The following is a 21,457-nucleotide window of genomic DNA, read 5'->3' on the forward strand; positions in this document are numbered from 1 at the left end:
CCTCTACATAAGAATTTGCCCTACGAACTCAAACTTATTTAGGATGGCAAACATCCTACCTTTTTACATTTCTCTTTAAGAATTTGAGCAAAAACGATAAGTTTTTAAAAAGGTGAATGAACAATCTTAAGCATTTTATAAAAAGTTCTGTCATAACTATTATGCCCCAAATTGTTAATTACTTAAACTCCCATATGGCCAGCAAATTCTTTATAAGCAAAAATCTTTAGGCCAAAAGAAAACCCTAGATTAGAGCTTAGAAAGGGCCAAATTATCAATTCGAGGTTAAAGGGACTAACAGAACTAAAGGAAGTGAAATAAAGAGAGAAATGAAAGAATAGGCTATTTAATCTTAAAGAGGATTCAGAGGTTACCAAAAGAGCAGTTTTCTCAATGTCCAGGAAACTCAGCTAAAAGAGAGTCAGAGAAACAAGACTGCAAGGCTGAGCTAGGCCCCTTTGATCATTTTATCCAAGCCCCTGGCTTAAAGATGAAACACCAAGATTGAAAGAGGTGCGATGCTGTGCCCGACAGCCTGCTTCAGCAGGATGTGCAACCAGGCAGAGGGCACGTTTCCTTTTAAGAGGCAAGACGAATGGGGCGTTTCATCTTATTCAACAGCACTTTACTTAAAGAGGGGCAGTCTGACACTCCTAACAGAAAATTTTAATGCATGTGTGAAACAATAACATCCTAACGTCCGGAATTACACAGAAGCTACAATTATACTGAGTACAAAACTTGAGAGGAAATACTTCCTGTCCGAAGCCCAGTGCTCTTTGTACCACACTGGGAGGGGCAAGCTCCGGAACTGCTGGGAGGGCTGGCGAGCCCCCATTCTCCAGCCTTGGGGGGAAGGAAAAGGACAGAGGTACAAAGTATTCAAAGTGCCCTTAAAAATCCGACATTCTGTGAGTGAGTTAAAAAAAAAATCACAAGCAACTGTATCTCTATAAAAAAATTAATCAGCTAATTGTATATTTCTGGGTGGTGAGTTTTCACCTGAGCTTCACCACCCACCTCTCTCTGGAGCCTTTCATTTGCCCCCTGCACTTTTCCTCTCCCCCCACCCTCATCTCTGCAGACATGTGCTGGACCTGTGGTTTTCAGAAGCCACCTCAAGAACTAGTATACGTCCATGACAAAGTTATCGCCAGTCCATAAAGTGCCATGGAAAGAGGGTCAACATTGTGAGTCTCCCAGTAAGCTAAATGTGTTCAATTGTTTTTCCTGAGGAAGATTCGCCCTGAGCTAACATCTGTGCCAATCTTCCTCTATTTAATATGTGGTTCGCTGCCTCAGCATGGCTGACAAGTGGTGTAGGTCTGCACCTGGGATCTGAACCTGCGAACCCAGGTCGCCAAAGCGGAGCAGGCCGAACTTAACTACTACGCCACAGGGCCAGCCCCTTCAATTTTGAAACTTGCAGATCATATCCTTTCTACCAGGCAACAGCATCTGTTTTTAAAAATGTGCTTAATTAGTAAAACAAGAATCAGAAGTCCCTCACATTAAAAGCCTTTTTTTCTCTTGGTAGATGAGTCTGTGAAATTCCATGGATTATGAACAACCTTAGGGAGAGATGACTCAGGCCTGGGGAGGTGGAGCACGCCACTATAGGTCACTGTGAAGCTAAATAAAGAGGCTTCTTTGGCTCTAAATCAGGGCTCCCTGTTCACTTACACCTCATCCTTAGCTTGTCACCACCAGATCCAATTACCTTCTAACGGGGCCCACCAACCTCACTCCAGAAGGGCTCGTCACTTTTCTCATTTAATGAATCAAAGGTAGTGGGAGGCCGAGTGGGCCAAGGTTTCCAGATCATGCCTTAACAAGAGTCCGTGGCCAGAAAAAGGAGTTTGGTAACTTAACTTTCCTCCTTACTAAAGTGTAGTTTGTCTATAATGCTTTTAGTATGACAAAGGGGGTAGTGGAGCATGTTTTTCTGGCAGGTTGAATATCCCTCTGGATATTTACAAGTCAAACGGAAGCCACAACCAGGCTCTGCCAATCTGGGAGCCCACAGCCAGTGGGCGGAGGGGGACATTGCAGGCCAAATAAATGCCATGTGCAATCTGAGAGCTGAACGTCACCTGTTCCCTTCTTGCTTCCACATTCATTCGCAGCTTAGAGGCCTCACTTGAGCACACTGCAGATGTAACAAAGGTTACTATATAAGTCTCTTTGCTGTGTATAGACTACTTTGAACCCACTGGGCGTCCCTCTGAATTTGGGTTCTGAAAGCTGTAAATGGTCACAGCATGGAGCAAAGACAGAGATGCTCAAGCCATTGGGCTGAAAGAAGAATGCGAGGGCCCTGACAAGGTGATCAAAATCCCAGGGGAGGACACACTGTCTCTGCACACGCTTGAGCTTCTGGAGCTGGCCACAAGTCCACACAGCTAGCAGGGACTGTGACCTTCTCAAAGGCAAGAGCCAGCTAAACTGATGCTTGCTACACACCCAAACATCCCTCTGCTCCTCTCACCACTCAGTTACTTTTCTTTGTTGCAAGCTGACGGCTGTAGGTGGCTCAGGCAGGATGGCACTGTTTCTTCTCTGTGTTTTAAAATAATTCACACCACCAAATTCATCACTCCCAGGAGGTTACGCAACATTTGTCATCATCTCCTCATTTTGATTTGTTTAACCTCCACCTGTGTTGCTATAGTATTCATGAGACTTTTCCTACTGGCACTTTGAACGTTCACTGTTTTTTGTGCTTATGGGATGTGATGGGGTAAATATGTTTGTGAAACCCATCAAAACTAAGTATGAACCCAGCCAATGAGACAGATTGCCAAAGGCCAGGATTGCCCTGTGGGGAGCCAAGTAGGCGGAGGTGAGTACCTCAGTTTTGGTATGGACCAATGTTTTTAACTGTGAAAGTCTATCAGTGGACACCCTCAATTTACATCTAGGATCAGACTCTTGGAAACACGGAGTAGGACAAGGCCTTGCCATCAACCCATCTCCTCTAGGACTGTGAGATGATTTTGAAACCAGCTGGTTGCCAGCTTGACCTTGTTTACTCAGCACAAACCTAGGCTGTGAGCCCCAAGAGTTTTAGGCGAGAGGTCGGGAACCGGGGGAGGGGGCACTGTAGGGAGAGGTCCAGGCATAGAACCTCTTCTGAATTAGCTGGAGCCAAGGTTGAGTCTCCCGAAGTGCAGAGGAAACCAAAAATGCTCAGAGGGACTGACTAGGTTCAAGACCTACCAATCAGAAGGTCAACCTGTTTCACTTCCTTGTATAAAGCGTTTGACCCTAAGCACAATCTCCTTTGCTTTTTGTGATCACACTTGAGAAATGAATATTGCTTCTCAAATAGTCTTGATAAAAATTGAAGTTTGATCATGATGTGTGTCCCTGGATAGGAGCCAGAGCTGCATGTGTTGACACATGCACACCCCACAGCCTCATATGCAGACTCGATGGTGACATAACAGGGACCTCATCTTCCTCTCCTCTGCATGGTAATGTCAGTCACGTTCCTGATCCCAAAGGCTATGTCTGAAGGCTGCTGGTAAAGAGACACTGTCTGTAAGAGGGCGCTGTGGTTCTCACATGAAAGTTCTCAAGTCAGAGCAAACTAACCCCAAGAGAACAAGAAGCATGGCTCGTTCACACACATGCCTAGCCAGTAGCCCATCTAAAACACTCCCGATGTCACTCATGGGTTTCTGAAAGGCAAGCAGGACACAGTATATGTTGTCCTATTAAACCCAAGAAATTGCTCAATGACCTGAAATGCTGCACCAAAAGGGGAAACTTAAACTATTTTTTAAAAGGAGGGGACAGAAAAACCAACAACCCAAAGCCAGGGATCTAAGTCTTCCCCCCAAATCTGTTTGAGAAACCTCAAGAAATTATTTCTTATAGTAAAAGGCAGAAATTTCAAAATAAGTTAAAAATTTAATCACTTGTTTATAGAGATTTGGTGTCATATTAACAAAAATTTTGTGTTACTGGTCCCTATTAAATTGCTTTATATATGTCATGAAAAGCATACAAAGTACAAATCTATAATTTAGCATTGATTAAATTTCATGTTTGTTATCCTTTTATTTAATATCCATTTAAACATTGGGTATTAAATCTTGGGAGGGTATCTGATCCCAAATACAACACTCTTTCTAGGTGAAAATCAGATTTGCATTGTATCACTTTTTCTAGGGCAATTAACTTGCCACAAACTTGAGGAAGAGCGCTCTCTCAAAGGTCATGGCAACTTCTTTGGTCCATATTTAAGTGAATTACTTCAAATATATTTACTTTTTTGTATATTAAGTCACCAGTTTCCAAAAGCTCTGAAATCATTTTCAAACTACATTTTATAGAGATTCTCAGGAAATTAGATGGGCCACTCTAGGACCACAAGGCTGCACTTAAGGGAACACTATCCCCAGCCCAGCTGTTCCCAATTCACCATTGGATTCTTGGCACTGACTGAGCTTTCTCAACCTCAGTGCTATAGACATTTGGGGCTGGATCAGTTTTTGCTGTGGGGCTGTCCTGTGCATTGTGGCATGTTTAGCAGCATCCCTGGTCTCCACCCACTAGATGCCAGTAGCACTGTCACTCCCCACCCCACCCCCATGTTGTGACAACCAAAAATGTCTCCAGACATTGCCAAATGGTCCCTGGGGAGAATGGTTGAGAACCGCTGGGTGTAGACCAACCTCATGCACTGGAAAATTTGGTCTCATGGGTCAGGGAGATCTGGGTTTAAATCCAACTCTGCTACTCACTAGCCAGTTAACCTTGCCCAGGTTACCTGGATTTCTTTATTCCCTGTCCCTTCCCTATAAAAACGAGAGTCATTACACCTCCCTCACAGGGCTTGGCGAAGATGAGAAATATCAAAATATGCAAAGCGTCAAGAGGCACCCAGTGACTATTAATTCCTTCTTTCCTTCCCCTTGCTTGCTCCCACTGCCATTATTTCACCTCTATGACCTCAGGATGGTAGGGAGAGTGAAGAAAGGGTGTATATACTCCTGACTGTACCAGAGGACCGATTCTAACACTAGGACATTACACGTAAGCTACATTCCTCAGAAGCAACTATTGCAAAGTGTACTCGAAGAGGAATCGAAGATTATAAAGGCATGTTCTACCTCCACATATTCTTAGAAAACACCCCTAAGCCTTCCAAACACTTGGTGATTATTCTATCACCACTGCTGTAATCATCCTTATCAATGTCCAGGTGGGCCTCAATTTAAGGAAACTGTGTAAAACAATACACTTATTTAACTCGTTAAGGAAACTTACTTGTATTACAAAATGATTTCTCTGCAAGCTTTTAGAGAGCTTTCTTAAGACATCTAAAACATAATCCTGTTTATAAAAGATTGGTTTACAGACAACTCAGAAACACCAATATAGTAGCTATTAGTCTAAATAAACATAACTGTTTTATAAAGTGGGGTAAAGGGGCACTTTTAACCCTATACTTATAAATCAGTGGTGTGTACATATTTTTTTGACATTGAGACCTCAAAGTGAGTGCCAAGAAAATTTCAACTAGCTCTTTTTGCTTTTTAACAGCTTTAGTGCGGTACAATTTCTACACCATAAAGTTCACCCACTTTAAGAGCACAACTTAATAATTTTTAGCAAATTTATGGAGTTGTGCAACCATCACCACAATCTACTTTTAGAACCATTCTAGCACCCCAAATCGATGAGCTCTTAATAGCGTTCCCTGGGTGTAGGGAAGTGTTTTTGCATTTTCTGGCCCAAATGAAGAAGGCTTGAGGCATCCATGAGAGACTGAGGACAAGCTGAAGCTAGTCTTTCTATCTACCAAGGCAGGTCCATGCCCTAAGTCCATTAAAGCTATTGACACTTGGCCCCCAAATTGACTACCATGTGAAGTGTGGGTCTATGGGTCAGGTTGAAAAGATGGAGGGGAAATCCTCAGCTTCCTCAAGTGAAGAGGGGGTGGTATCCACGTAGAGAGATGGAAGTGGGAACAGTTTGACAAGTTTCGAATGGAAAAAAACAGTTAAAACAAAGAAGGCAAGCAACCGAGGAAGAATGAGATGGGCTTTTTCTAAGTCAGTCATGGGAAACCAGATGGCTTAGTTCCCAGGCTGCTTCCCACCTGGAGGCCTCTTGCCACGTGCTTTAGGAGGAAAGGAAGGGAAAATCTCTGTAGTATTGAAGGGTAACAATAAATCCCGCCATGCCATGGGAACTACAATATATGGCATAATAAAAGTAAATGTTATGGCACTTGACTTCGCAGCCTATAATCTCCCGTTCAATCGGAACAGAGATTTTTCCGTCAGCAAGAGAAAACTGGACAATTTAATTTTCACTTCTATTCATGCACAGGCCTGTGCTGGAGCTCATCCATGTTTTCTATTATGTTCCTTGAAATATGGCTGCATAGTTTGATACAAACAATATCTCAAGCTGACATCAACAACTTAGTTTTGGATCAACTGATTTCATTCTAAGCTATCACGGGCTGACAGATGCTGGCAGCTGCCCACCCGAGCTCTGGAAAGGCCGTGTTCTCTAATTTAATATTATAATAATGTAAAATTATAGCTTTATTAAGAGGAAACACAGATTTATTTATAGTTAACACTGATGATTTCTAATGGCTTTCAGGTCTGTGTTCTGCTATTCACTGCAACGCAAATTTGGGCAGCTTCAATTGTCTGAATCACTAACAAAACATTCTGGTACAAATAATTTCTTTTTGATTCAAAGCAGTGAACACATGTTACAAAAGTAGAGATAGAAAAGCAGCTCTGAGGAGAGCCAGGCCCCCTGCAATGTCCTAGTCTCCTTGACCACCCCACCTGCAAAAGGCATTTCTGCATTTGGATCTAAAGACATTTTGCTTAAAACCCTCTCCTCCCTCAGCCCCTGGGATGTTGTCAAATTCTGCCTTTCCCTTAGATGGGGACTTTGCACAGGGTTTGGTCTTCAGCTCTAGGTTCTTTTTTTCTCTTTTCTCAAGGTAAAGATTTCATTTATCTTCCTGACTTTATCACTTCTAAGCAAACAGCAATATTAATAATAAGCATCTCAATCTTTTTCCAGCCCTCCAAGAGATTTTCCATTTCTGGAAGACAAGGTGAGGAAGTTGGTAGAGACATCAGTATTCTTTGTGGATAAAGAAGCTGAAGCTCAGAGAGTCCATGTAAATTACGGAAGGTCACCTAGCCAGGAAGCAGCAGAATCAGCAGCACTCAAAGCCACATCGGCAGATGCCTGCTCTGCGTTCCTGCCTCCTGGAAGGTCCTAATCTCGACCTGCAATGCCTCTCCAGCCTCAGCCTTCCACCTTCAGGCTTCACCCAGCACTGAGACAGGGATGTCCGGTCAAATCTCAAAGTCAACACGCTTAAATAAATTCATCACGTTTTCCCCCAAACCAGTTCCTCCTCCAGTCACGCTTATTTCTACCCAAGTCATTTCTCCCCCAGTCACCCAACCCTAAAACCTCACAACTAACAAATCATTCTCTCCTCCTCCCCACTCCCAAGTCCAATGTGTTACTGAAGCCTGGCAATAATTCTCTTGCATTTCTGCGTGTCCACATCTATCCTTTCTTTCACAATCCTTTTGTGAGCAGCTTAATTTTGGCTCTCTCTTACTGCCTCTCACTCGAACTATCAAATAACCTGACTCCTTGACACCCATCTTTCCTTCATCTCATGGGTCCCACAAAGCTCTATCAGTTATTATCTGAATTTTTAGACCTGATCATGTCCCTTCAGAGTCAACCATCAACGGCTCCCACTGCCTACAGAATAAATTACAAATCCAAATTCAATCCAGGCCCGACTTACATTTCCAGGTCAGCCCCCCGCCCCGAGGCCGGCACAAACCCTCTACTGCAGCCAGGCTGATGCACTCGCAACTACCAGCACTCCTCATGTGATTTCCCTGCCTACCTCTGCCCCTACCTAAGCGAATCCAACTTCCAGATCCAGAAAAGTCTGCCCCCCTCCATGGAGCCTGCCCTCACACCCTGGGCGCCAAGGAGCATCCTCAACTCTCATCAGCATTACTTTCTACCACTCAGTCATCATTTAGACAGACTGTTACCTCACTTTTCATTTACTGTCTTCGGGGCCCAAACAGACCCAAAGCCCCCAGAAGGCAGGGCCTGTGTGTGAGGACCTTGGTACCATTCAGACTTGCACTTTAGTAGGTACTCGAGTATTTCCTGGTTGATTACTTAGCCACCAATCATCGTTTCTTGCAAAGCAAATAACATATACACTAAATTATTAGCTTGAGGAATTATAGTTTTCTTGGATTAATGTCTTCTTGGCAAAATGAGAGTGAACTAAACCTCAGCATCCCTTTCTGAGCTCCCAAATACACACAACTGGGGCTTAGTTTCCACAGTATGAAAAGCTTCCATAGACTAAACCCCCTCCATCAATGCCCCCAACATTTCCAATCTAGCTTGTCAGAATGAAAAAACATGGGATTCATATTTTGGCAATAGCCACCTTAGTGATCTCTAGACCCAAAGAAAACAAGAGTCAAAGTCAATGTTCTTCACAAGCAAGGCATGGCCCTGTGTATCCTGGAGGTGGGAGAACACCTCCCCTCCCGTGGGAGGCCCCACATTACCTTCACTGACACTTTGCCAACCGACAACCGTGCCTTGAAACGGGGCCCGAATGCTAACTGCAGAGCAGTAGAACCGGAACTTAATCAGACTCATTCTGATGATTCCTGCTCGTTCACTGCCAATCACTGCTCTGCTGTTCCCTGCCCTTTAACCAGGTCAAAAGCTACAGCAAGCCAGCGTTTCTATTATTATTGCATCATCTCAAGCTGTCAGAAACTCTTGGTCATGCTTCCTGACTCGGCTTCTCAAAGGCTGACTGCGGATGTAAACCAGTTTCTGGAAACCGGACAAGCACTTTTGGTGTTTACAGTCACAATGACATATCCTACCCTCAAGCCTTCACAAGATCAGACCAGAGACTGCAGGTTAGCAGTTGCAAAGATGCAACTCTATGAGCAGATTTCAGAAGAAAACAGCACCCACCCAGGTGACGAGAATGTTCATATTAGGAGCTCTGGAACCTCTTACAAGACCTGCCAAATGTTGGACATTTGCTTCTAAATTGAGCAGCCAGTGCAAATGATGTTGGAAATCTTCCATGTCAAATCAATCCCTGATAGTGGCTGCCAGAGCTTAGGGAAGGGGAGGGGGGCAGGAGGAAGGTGGGTGTGGTTATCAAAGGGCAACACAAGGGATCCTAGTGGTGCTGGAATGTTCTATATCTTGAGTGTGGTGGTAGATACACAAACCTACACGTGTGACAAAATTGCACAGAACTAAATACACACAAGTACTAGGAAGACTGGGGAATCTGGTGGACTGGATCCATGTCAATATTTGGGTTGTGATCTTGTACTGTACTTTCATAAGACGTCACCATTGGGGGAAACTGGGTAACAGGTATGTGGATCTATTATTTCTTACAACTGCATGTGAATCTCTAATTATTTCAAAATAAAAAATTTAATTAAAAAAAGGCAAATTCCAAAATGTAGCCCTTTCTATCATGTAGAATAGGAGAGAGTGCTAACTTATGACTATGACAGGTACAAATAAAAGATGTAAAGCTCAAAAAAATTTAGTCCCTAAATCTACACTTCTTAAAAGGGCTGTCACCCAAGTCAGACCAACGGTGACCTCAATTAGCACACATGTGACCTCACACCTACCCACACACACCCCCTGAAGGCCCTCCAACTCGTTTACCCACAGAGACTTTAGCTACCTTCCCATTTATCACACAGTAGTATCCTGACCTTGGGAAAACTCACTCATGTTCTGAACTAAGTAGCAATTATCACACCAAAGCTTATTTTAAATTCAAAGTCAAAACACTTAGTGCTGTGTCTACAATGAACTCTGCCATTCTGCATTTTCACCCATTCACCTTTTTACACTAAAAACATAAATCACCGGAAAATATGAATATAAGTGCCAATGCCCACTTTTACAAAAAGGTTTATACATCATTTCTTTTCATTAGACCTTGCAAGGAATTTCTCCTAAGGCCAGGGAGAGTAAAAATCCCAGGCATTCTGTTTTAATGTGGGAACTGCCATCACTTCCCTTGTTTTCAAAATTGTAACACCTAAAACCAACTGAGGGCTGTTAGCCTTGTATTTAAATGGCTATGTTAGTTCTCATCAGGTTGCTTGAAGGGGCAAGCCAAGCTCTGTAGTTCTTTCAAAATTTTGCAAAGAGAAGCAAGAATGCTCTCCTTACTCACCGATGTCATTGCTGCGGTCTGAGAGATCCTTGTCCAGGATGCCGGATATCGAAGTGCCCACCAAGTCAATCTTTGGACCGTCGCCCCTACATTAAAAACACAAGTTCAGGCATTTAATAATTGGTGTGTTTCCTTGTCCTTTTTTCAGCTTTCGTGATGCACACACACGTTAAGGAGTGTGCTATGCGTAGGGTGGGTGGCACTGTAGCCTGTAAGGAAGCCAGCGGGAGCCAATAAGCTATCCAACCACATGGGCCTTGGTGCAAACTGGCTGACAAACTGGACGCCCTCTTCTCCAGCACACATTTTCAAAGACGGCTATTTTAATAATGACTGTTCAGCAATGCACCTTCAGCCGCAAACCCTCCCGCTGGTACACAGGGTACAACATAGAGCCTGCTCCCGCCCCATGGCCAAATAAGCACCAGCAAAGGGGAACTGGGAGCTTCCCTTTTAAGGAGCAAGGAATTTAGCCAATGCCGCTTGTCAAAGGTCGGCTACTCTTAACCTTGAGAAAAAGGTTTTCTGGCCTGGGGCTGAGGCATCAGCCAGGCTGTTGACAGGCACAAGGTGTAGAGTTGAGATCTGGCAGCCTGAAAGCTGGCGCTGGGGCACAGGCCTATAAAATTAGACAGCTCTTGGGTGGGTGCCCCCATGCCCATCAGGACACAAGCAACTTCCCTCTGTATTTGGGCTAGGAGCAGCCCTTGGGGACAGGAACAGAACTCCAAGATGATGAGAGAAACAGTCCGCATATGCACAAACAGAAGATTTCTCCAAATTTCTCCAAAAGGGCAGCTCTTTGGGCTCTTCACGGTGGGGGGAGGGGGGTGGTGGTGGTAATGAGCCCCAAATGAGATTATGCAAGGTCTGTGATGGTAGTGAAATAGGAAAAGATCCCTGCCCATAAAATGAGAGGGAGAAGCCACGCTTTCTCCCTTCCTTCCGGGAAAGCAACAGAGATAGTCCATCTCATGGCTCCTGCACTCACTATGGCCTGAAGCCAAACGGCACAATGAGTAACAGATTTACTCAAGGAACATTTGTCAAATACCTATCATGCTGAGGGTACTGAGAGGGCCAAGCCAGATGGTATCCACTCTGGAGGGGTTCTTGGTCTAAATGGGAGAAAGAGAAAGACAACCACAGCCCACACAGCGAAGGCTGTATAAGATACAGGCACATCAAAGTTCTATGAGATGAAAGGACTGCGTCAGTGCAGGGGAGCTGCATGGTGGGGCCAGGGGCACACAGAGGAGGTGGTATTACAGTTGGGCCTGAGAGGGAAAGGGAGAGAGGACATATCAGTAAGAGGCATGATTGAGCAAGGACCTAGGGGTAAGTGGGAGTGTCCAATGTGGCCAAGGGTCCCAGGGCTAAAGCCTGAGGTCCCTGGAGAATAGCAAGAGGAGAAAGTTTGGCAAAGGCCAGACTGTGCCAGGTTCAGTCTGTCCTGGAGGTAACGGGTGACGGAAGGAAAGCTGAAGCAGGAGACCTACAAATCTAGAGGTCGGGGAGGGAGGTGACAGGGCCGACCCTGGGTTTCTCACTCAAGAAGAGGTGGTGGGGGTAGCATTCAGCGTGACAGGCACATTCTTGTGATGGAGAAGAGCCCCCGTCAGCTCCCAAACGAACAAGACTGACTCTTAACCTCAAGCATAACCTCCAGCACCCTCAACCAAAGATGAGCAGAGGTGGAAACTCTGGGGAAGCAGGGTTGGGCCAAAGGGCTTGGCCTCCACCAAGAGAAAACACAGCTCAAAGACTCTGCGTGTGTGTGTGTGTGTGCATTATGAGACTTGTCTGGCTTTTCAGAGCTTGGTTGAAATAAAAGGAGAGCGTGGACTACTGTACTTGGAAAGGGGAAGCAACTTGAACTTCACAGCAGAGCCTTCATTTCCCGCCTCACCCCAACCTCCTAAGGTTGTGGGGGCCCCCAGGCCAGGTTTCCATAGCAGATTCCTTCTCCATCCCCTGGGCACCGAGGCTCAGGCCCCACAAGTCACACTCCTTTGGACGGACCCCAAGCCAAGAGGAGCGGCGAGATCGAGGGAATTTATTTCAAAACATTTTATTGCCAGGGCCCCAGTATCCACTAATTTGAATGTAACCTTCTGAATGAAATGTTTTAGAAATGTGGTATTATTAGTAGGAAAGCATTTTCATTTTTAAAAGCTCTTGAGGGCCCTTAATCTTATTATTTGGTATCTACAGAGCCTGACTGATTTGGTGCTGTCATCTCCAAACTACAGACTGAACTTGAGGAGACTCACAGCCAGACAGCTCTGTCCTTTTGGGAACACACCAAGGCCCCAAACTTATGAGAACACATGTTCTGTCCGGGCAGAGAGGTCACTCAGGCAAGAAGAGTCCAGTTAATTCCACTGGGCTTTTTTTTCTTTTTGCCAAGGGGGAGGAGGGTTTGAGGTGACACCCTGGTGGGCAGCTGGGGAGAAAATCAGAGGGCGTATTGGCGGGAAGAAGGAGCTTTGCACATCAGCTAATCACCTGTAGCTCAGAACAACTTGGCTGCTTCTGGACATGTGGCTTATTTATGCATTTTGGTAACTGAGAATCTTGGAGCTGCCATTTCCCTCTTGGATTTGACAGCTGGAAGCTTCCAGTCAAATGCGAGCCTATCTCGAGGGCTGCAGAGAACCCTATTGCACATGACCGTGCTCATCTTATCTTGGGTGGGACTACTTTTTTACTCTTATTTCCCTTTTGTTGTCACTCCCAACTATTTTATTCTTTTACATGCATTTTTCAAAATTATCCCAAAGCCTTTGGGGGATGGTGTTGGGTAAAAAGAAGTAGTTTTTAAGAATAGGGTATATATCAATAGCATTTAAAACCTTCATCTGGGGGCTGGCCTGGTGGCGAGTGGTTAAGTTTGCACGTTCCGCTTCGGCGGCCCAGGGTTTGCTGGTTCAGATCCTGGGTGCAGACCTATTCACTGCTTATCAAGCCATGCTGTGGCAGGCGTCCCACATATAAAATAGAGGAAGATGAGCACAGACGTTAGCTCAGGGCCAGTCTTCCTCAGCAAAAAGAGGAGGATTAGTGGCAGATGTTAGCTCAGGGCTAATCTTCCCCCCACAAAAAATTTTTTAAAAAACCTTCATCTTCTTTGGACCAGTTCTGGGAGTCTATGCTAAAGAAATAGTCTGAAATACCCAATGGCTTTTGCAGATCAATATATTTATCACAGTGCTATTTGTAATAAAGATAAATTGAAAAGATCTCAAATCTCTCATAAATAGGGGAAGAGTTGAATAACCTATGATATTTGATGGACTTTTATATAGCCATTAAAATGACACTTATAAACAGTTTATGACAACAGGGACAAATGCTTATGTTACAATGTCAAGGGACAAAGGCAAGTTAAAAATGACATACACCTCAAAGCACATGCACCCACATGCCATTCTGATATACTAGGAAGAGAGATTTATTTTTAAGACTGGAAGAATATTACAGTGGTTATTCCTGCATAGTCTGATGGGTGATTTCTAGCACCCAGTTCAACACCTGGTACATGACAGGGGCTCAGAACACTTGTGGAATTACAGAACATTTACCCTTTTTTTCTGAAATGGGAACGCATTATGTATTTGTACAATAAATGCAATTTTTTTCCAAAAGACAAAGTTGTATGACATTCAGTATGATCAAACCTATGAAAAGCCAATGAAAAACAAACCAAATCACACAGAGGAAAAAGATGGGAAAGAAACAGTCCAAAATGTTAACAGTAGTTGTTTTGGGGATAAGACTATAGGTGAATTTTTCCTTAGTTTTAAAGTTCACTTTTTTTAAAAAAAAAAAAGTTCATATTTATGTCTGACCGGGCAAGGGAAACAAAAGAAAAAATGAATAAATGAGACTACATCAAACTAAAAAGCTTCTGCACAGCAAAGGAAACCATCAACAAAACAAAAAGACAACCTAACAATTGGGAGAAGATATTTGCAAACCACATATCAGACAAGGTGTTAATATCCAAAGTATACAAAGAACTCATACATCTCAACAACAAAAAACCAACAACCCAATTGAAAAATGGGCAAAAGATCTGAACAGAGATTTCTCCAAAGAAGATATACAGATGCTCAACATCATTAGCTACCAGGGAAATGCAAATCAAAACTACAATGAGATATCACCTCACTCCAGTCAGAATGGCTGTAATTAACAAGATGGGAAACGAGTGTCGGAGAGGATGTGGAGAGACGGGAACCCTCGTACACTGCTGGTGGCAGTGCAAACTGATGCAGCCACTACGGAAAACGGTATGGAGTATCCTCAGAAAACCAAAAATAGATCTACCATGTGATCCAGCTATTCCACTTCTGGGTATTTATCCAAAGAACTTGAAAACACAAGTGCATAAAGATACATGCACCCCTATGTTCACTGCAGCATTGTTCACAATAGCTAAGACTTGGAAGCAACCTAGGTGCCCATCAAGGGACGAATGGATAAAGAAGAAGTGGTATATATACATAATGGAATACTACTCAGCCATAAGAAACGATGAAATCTGGCCATTTGTGATAACATGGATGGATCTTGAGGGTATTATGCTAAGTGAAATAGGTCAGAGGGAAAAAGTCAAATACTGTATGATCTCATTCATAAATAGAAGAAAAAAACAACGACAAACAAGCACATAGCAACAGAGATTGGATTGGTGGTTACCAGAGAGGAAGGAGGGGGGGCAAAAGGGGTAATTAGGCTCACTTGTGTGGTGATGGACTATAATTAGTTTTTGGGTGGTGAACATGATGTAATCTACACAGAATTCGAAATATCTTACAATGTACATCTGAAAGCTAAAAAAAAATGGTTCTGATGGTAAATTTTTGTTATGTGTATTTTACCTCAATTAAAAATAAAAAAAAATAAAGGAAAGAAAATAAAATAAAAATTACTATACTTAAAAAAAAAGTTCATATTCAATAATAGAGACTTGGACAATTCAGGCAGCTTCTGTCCTCTCTCCTTTCTCCCTAACAGCATCATCAAGGTAAAGGGGAGATTTCTTGGCCTCTGCCTACAAACTCTCCTTTAAGAATCTCCCAGCCACAAGTGCCCATGTGATGACCTGTGACCACACCTGGAACTCACCTGGGAACAGTTGGGGATGTGTGGAGTTACAAATCCTAGACTCAGAGGTCCAGGTCATGAGGGACCACCCTCAAGAAACAGGAAGTACCATCCCGGAGCCATCCCTCCCCAGATTCTAAATCGTCAGCCACATTCTGACAGGAAGGATATTGGGATCCCCCATCTCTCTAACTGAGCCCTGATCCCCCATGCCAAGAGCCAAACACAGGCTTTCGGCTGAAAATTATCTTCTCTACAGGGCCAGAAGCAAGTCTATTTTGAAAACACAGTAGGTGTAGTTTAAAAAAGGTTCTGATCCTTCCAAGTAGGGAAGCTGCAGCTGGTGTTTTGACAGTGTTCAGACTGTGGGTGTGGAAGCGTTTTACAATGTCTATTTGTAAATGCCTTTCACTGTATTTATAGACTCTTACAACAATGCTAATGAATTTCAGTTCTGAAAAATACCAGAATTTCTCAAATTCTTCAAGGCACGTGTTTGGAGCGGCTGATACCCAATGAGACTGCAGCCCTCGATGGTCCCTGTTCTCCTCCAGTCTGCCCAATGCACGGGTACCATTTTGGCAAAAAGAATGTTACTAAATTCAACAAAAGAGGAAAAAGCCCATCCTTGTGTAATTTACTAGCTCCTGTGAGGGTTTTTGTCTGGTGAGTTTCTATGCCCGCAGCTGTTAAATAAAAGGAAAAATAGAAGAAAGCAGGCATATCACCATATATCGAAAGATAGCAGAACAAGGTTGTCCTGACTCATTTCTGATTTTTAAATCAAAATAATGTTATTTTCTTGATTTTTCTCAGCAGTTTTGGTTATGAACACTTAAAATACATGACTTGGATAGACACCTAGCCGCTGAAAGTTTCCTTGCTTGACTGGACAGGGAACCTAAATTGCAGAGAATGGGTTGACTGGCCCCAGGACACCCAGCAAGAATAAGTGGAGCCTACAATCCCATAGAAATAACAGCAGCAGCTGCATTTACTGACTGCCTTCCAGGCGCCAGGCACTAGGATAAGCCCCTTTCATGCATTATTCAATCGTTACAACCACCCCTTGAAGTATCTACTCTACAAGGTAGACACAGAGCTGCACTACCCAGAGCCCGCTTTGGGGAAGGGCTGGTTGTCCCTATTGCTGGGAGTGCTGTCAGCCCCTCCAGGGACCACCTCAGCTGCAGAGAGCCTCCTCGGCCGAGGCGCACCCTTTCCAGGGTGGGCCACACCCCATGGTATAAAAGTCTCGGTCACTTCAGCCCAACACAGGACAACCTGGCGGGGTCCCTTTAGCCCCAAATCTCCCTGTGGAGTTGGCCAAGGCTCTGGTGAGCCGGTATCACAACTTGATTTCTCCCTCTGCCCAACGCTGCTTTCTTCTCTCTTCCATGGACACTGAACTCTAAAACATGTCACGCGTACTAAATGCTGCCTCAGAGTCTGCTTCCTGGAGAACCCCACCTATGATGCCCTTATTTTCATTATATAGATCAGGAAACTGAGGGTCAGTGAGATTAAGTCACTTGCTGACAAAAGGTCATAAAAGTAGTAGAAAGGTGGGGTCTGGATTTGAACCTACTAACTTTGACTCCGGAGGCCAAACTCTTGACCACTTCTCAAAGTTGCTTCATTCAGCCTCCTGGTCATACGGACGGTGAGTCATCGAGGATGCCAGGCAGCCTGTGTCATCATAGCTCACTGCCAGCTGGGTAAATTGCCTTTGTTCCCCCAGTAAAAAAGTACTAATAATAAACAAAAATCACACATCCAACCCGCCTAGAGAGGCCTGCTCTTCCCACTCAGACCTGAGACATGAGGCGTGCACAGTTGGAAAGGTGGAAGATGCGCCATGTGCATCCCTTGAGAACATGAGCTCAGTCAGTGGCATAGCCCAATTTAGCCCAAGTTGGGACAGTTAAGCCAAGACATGTGGCCTGGAAAAGGTGTCGAAGTGCACAGGAAGCCAAAAGCAAGCAAACAAGTAAATAAATAAACAGCAGCAATAAGAGCAGCAACAACAACAACAAAACACCAAAAAGACCCCACAACCATTCTGGAGGTGAGTGGGGATGAAGGAAAAAGAGTGAATCCACCAAATCCTACCAAACAAAAGATCCCAGGCCCAGATGATGACTCTTTTTGGCAGTGCCCCCTCCCCGCCCTCAGAAGGATCTATTACCATAATGTAAATGTTTGGGCTATAACTGCATAAAAATTGTAACAGGGGAAAAATAAAAAGCTGGGAAGAAAAGGAAAGGAAAAAAATAGAAAAGTCCCAGCCCCTATGCTCAGGAAACCACCGAGGTACTCATCACACATCCTCTATTTTTTTCCAGCTTTCATCCCATGTGGGAGTTGTCAACTCATATGGACGGTGGAGGATGCCAAATGTGAAGATCCTAGAGAAACGACTTGAGTTACCCTGCTTTCTTTCCTGCTCCAGCTCCACAACCTTGTTTTATCACTCCCTTCTAATGTAAAACCACCACATCCTATTGTTCACCTCCCTTTTCCTGGTCCAATCTCGCACAGAGGATGCAAGGCCAACAGAAGTGAACATCCTCTCCCCGCTGTCCTAGCTGCCCACTCAAAACATCTCAGACTTAGGCTCTGAATACTGAAACTGGGTACAGATTACCCAGCTCAAGCCCCCATTTCATTACAGACAAGTGTCCTGTGCTCCAAGGGCAGGAGTTATGTGCCCAAGGCCACATAGCTAATTGGTGGCAGAGCTGAAACCAGATGGAAGATTTCTGGTGCCCAGTCTTATCTTTGCCCACCACACTTGGGATGGCAATAATCAAAATGAACATCCACATGCACATGTTTTACGCTTCCAGAGATTTTTTTCTCTCTCAAATAAACAACTATAGGACAGCTCTGCCTATCTGGGAAGGTAGGAGATGTCAAGCCAGTCTTTCAGAAGTGTTCTGCCCAGGGAGGTTGAATCTTTCCATGGGGAAAGGACAAAATTACAGAAATAATAAGCCCAGTTTCCTTCGCTGATCAGTAGGAGGGCAGGAGGAGCCTCCCCCCGCTTTCCCAGAAATGTGGATCCAAAGGCCCTGCTGCTATCTGTGGAGGCCCTACATACACACCCTGTGGCCAAAAATGTCCCAGGAATCACAGGCACCTTTTGACTGTGAACTTCCCATTTAAATATGGAACAGCTCGAGCAAGGCCAGGGGCGCAAGAAGTGGGAACCAGAGTGGTTTTCCTGGCAGCTCTCCTCCTGCACTGCATCCTTGTTTGGATGAGCACAAACAAGCTTGGCTATTTATAGTTGATGAAGACACGTTGGAAGGTGATGGGACATTGCCCGCTCAATTCCTCTCCAGATTTCTGTTCTTTGTGCAGAGTCTGCAAGTGTGTGTGGAAACAGGCCTCCCTCCAGAGCCCATCTAGGGCACGACAAGCCCACAATCCCCCAAGGCAAAAGGATGAGAATACCCACAGTCCTCATCTGCAAATCCACGGCTGGGCATCTCAGAGGGGCAAGGAGCTTTAAAGATGCCCAGAGGAGGGGGGAACTCATCACCACGCAACTCTGAGAAAAGTTTGTGGGGTGCCACTTGGAGGAAGAATGTTCAAAGAAATAGCCCATGGAAAAAGCGTTACAGGAACCAATTAGCACTGTGCACGTGTGAGGTGTTAATGTCTCCCACTGTTTCCTCACCAGATTCTGGCCATCACTGGCAGGAGAATCAATGGGGCTCAGTTTGGGCTGGGGCTAAGCCCTGTCACCTACTGTGGGTCCTGGCTGCGGGGAATAAAATTCATTCTAGGTGTGGGTGGAGAGAAGTAAAGAGAGAAGGTTATGCACACAAATGAAATGAGGTCAGCAAATAACGCAGCCATCCCCACAGTGTGACAAGGTGTTTTCCCGTGGGCACTATGGGCTTCCTAAGCTCCATAAACCAACTGCCCTCCCTCAGTCCTGATTTCCCCTGACTCTCTCGGTGCTTCTAGGGGAGGTTGCTCGAGCTTCCACCTGCTAGAGACCTCCTGATGTGCTGTCTGAGGGTGTCCTTATTTCCTCACTCCCTCGGGGCTACCAGGCATGACCTGCTTGCCATCCCCCTCCCACGCAGGTCACCCACTGAGCTCTCTGAAGGGAGGAAAAAAGCAAGCATGGATTTGTTGAGTGCCTCTCAAGTGCCAGGCAGGGAGCGAGGCAGCTTAGGTGTACTGGTTTGTTTAAATCTCCACACGGGCAAGGTAGGCTTCACAGTGCCATTCTGCTGAGGAGGAAACGTAGACTTGGGGTGGTGTGCACCTTGCCCAAAATCACAGGGAAAGTAAGTAGAGGGGTGAGGTTTTGACTCTGTGTGCCTGGCTCCAAAGCCCAAGTAAACAATGGGTGGGCAGGAACCATGTCTGGCCTGGTTACCATAGTTAACTACCACCTAGAAGAGGGTCTGGCCAAATGCAGGCACTGGATGAATATCCGAGACGAATGAAGGACATACCACACACACACACACACACACACACACACACACACACACACACACGCTCCTCTCTCATCACTGAATCCATATCTAGTACCCATTTTCCATCTTTTTACCATAGCCAAGTTTCTCACAAGACAAGTCTACACATGCTTGGCCACCTGCCCATTCTTTCTTCAACTCACCCCAAGTCCGTCTCTCACCCCTCAACCATTGTAGAGAAACCCTTGACTGGGATTCTCAAGGGCCAACTAGTGAGCAAGCTGGGGGGCCTGCAGTCTCCCTGGCTCTTGCTTTGGCGAGTGTTCTCACAGTATGGTCAGCTAACCTGCAGCAGCAGCAGCCCCGGGAGCTTGCCACAAATGCAAATTCTTAGGCCTTAACCCAGACCCACTAAACTAGACCACTGCTTGGGGAGCAGTGATCTGCATTTTAACAAGTCCCTGGTGACTGTGATGCACACTCAAGTGTGAGACCCACTGATCAGTGGCTGCTCCACACTCCCTTCTTCCAGCTTCCATGACATCACACTCCACCCACCCTTTCCCACGGCTCCTAGTCCTTCCTCCACCCTATAAATAACAAATTTCCCCACCGCTGTCTCTACTCTCGCCTCTCCTTCTTCTCCATAATTTCCTGGAGTGCTTATAGCCGTTCCATGCTTGTAACTACCATCTACGAGCCAATGACACCCACCTCTGTAATTTCTAGCCAAGATCTCTCTCCAGCATTCTCCAAAGACATGTCTGGGTCCTGACTTGTAGAAAAGAAGGGAAACACTCAAACACCACACAATGCATCACTAGGACTCTTTTAAAAGACATACAGAATACTTGAGTACTCCTCAAAATCCTGACCACCCAAGTGCACATTTTACCGCCTACTTAGGGAACATGCCCATGCACTCTAGCTATCTTTCTCTTCCTCTTTTTTGATTGACTAGTTTATACCTAATAAGAGCCAAGAGGTCTTTTTTAATGCCTTCTTTTGGTGGGTATGGGGGCCAGACACCTCACAGAGGTCAGGACCTTAAAGCTTATTTCCTGCTAAGCTGTAACTCCAGGGGCTTAAGCAGCTAGGATGCCTGTGTAAATCCAAAGAAAAATTAACTTCTCTGTGGGTAAGTTGGTCTCAAGAGACATCTGCCCTCCCTAAGCACTTAGTAGATGTTTGATATATAAATGTTTACTTAATCTTTGCCTCAAGCTGAAATGTCTCAGAGCTCAACCTCACTTATCTCCCAGTATTTCTCAGAAGTCCAGGGTTCTGTCTTCATTACAAATAAAAATTTTGCAACTCCAAGGCTCCAGTTCTCTCAGCAGTATAGCCTCCAGCCATTCACAGGACAGCCACCTGGCATGTTTAACATTTAAAGCAATAGGCCATCTCCAAGTGGCACTCGTCTGCGAAGTCACTAGGCCTCCGGCCCACTGCCTGGTGTCCAAGACCCAACTGCCCATCTTCTCACTGCGATTCCTCCTCTGACACACGCTTTCATATCTAAAGTCAATGGCCAGTGTCCTCTGCGATGCTTGAGCCATGGTAACCAGCTCCCTCACATGCAGAACCGCCTCACTGAACGGCCCACTACCACCCTGACTATTGA

At 45.0% G+C, this 21,457-nt stretch overlaps 1 protein-coding gene across 7 annotated transcripts in view; it reads right to left on the reverse strand.

The window, feature by feature from the left end:
- The window catches only part of SH3KBP1 (SH3 domain containing kinase binding protein 1), a 314,407-nt gene that overhangs the window by 23,894 nt on the left and 269,056 nt on the right, over window positions 1–21,457 (reverse strand). For all 7 annotated transcript variants that reach the window (XM_070502189.1, XM_070502186.1, XM_070502192.1 and 4 more), the window contains one exon: window positions 10,280–10,365. In XM_070502189.1, the coding sequence (XP_070358290.1) occupies window positions 10,280–10,365 (86 nt within the window). The remainder of the gene's footprint in view (window positions 1–10,279; window positions 10,366–21,457) is intronic.

Source organism: Equus asinus, chromosome X (assembly GCF_041296235.1).
Source record: "Equus asinus isolate D_3611 breed Donkey chromosome X, EquAss-T2T_v2, whole genome shotgun sequence".
NCBI classification, from domain to species: Eukaryota; Metazoa; Chordata; class Mammalia; order Perissodactyla; family Equidae; genus Equus; species Equus asinus.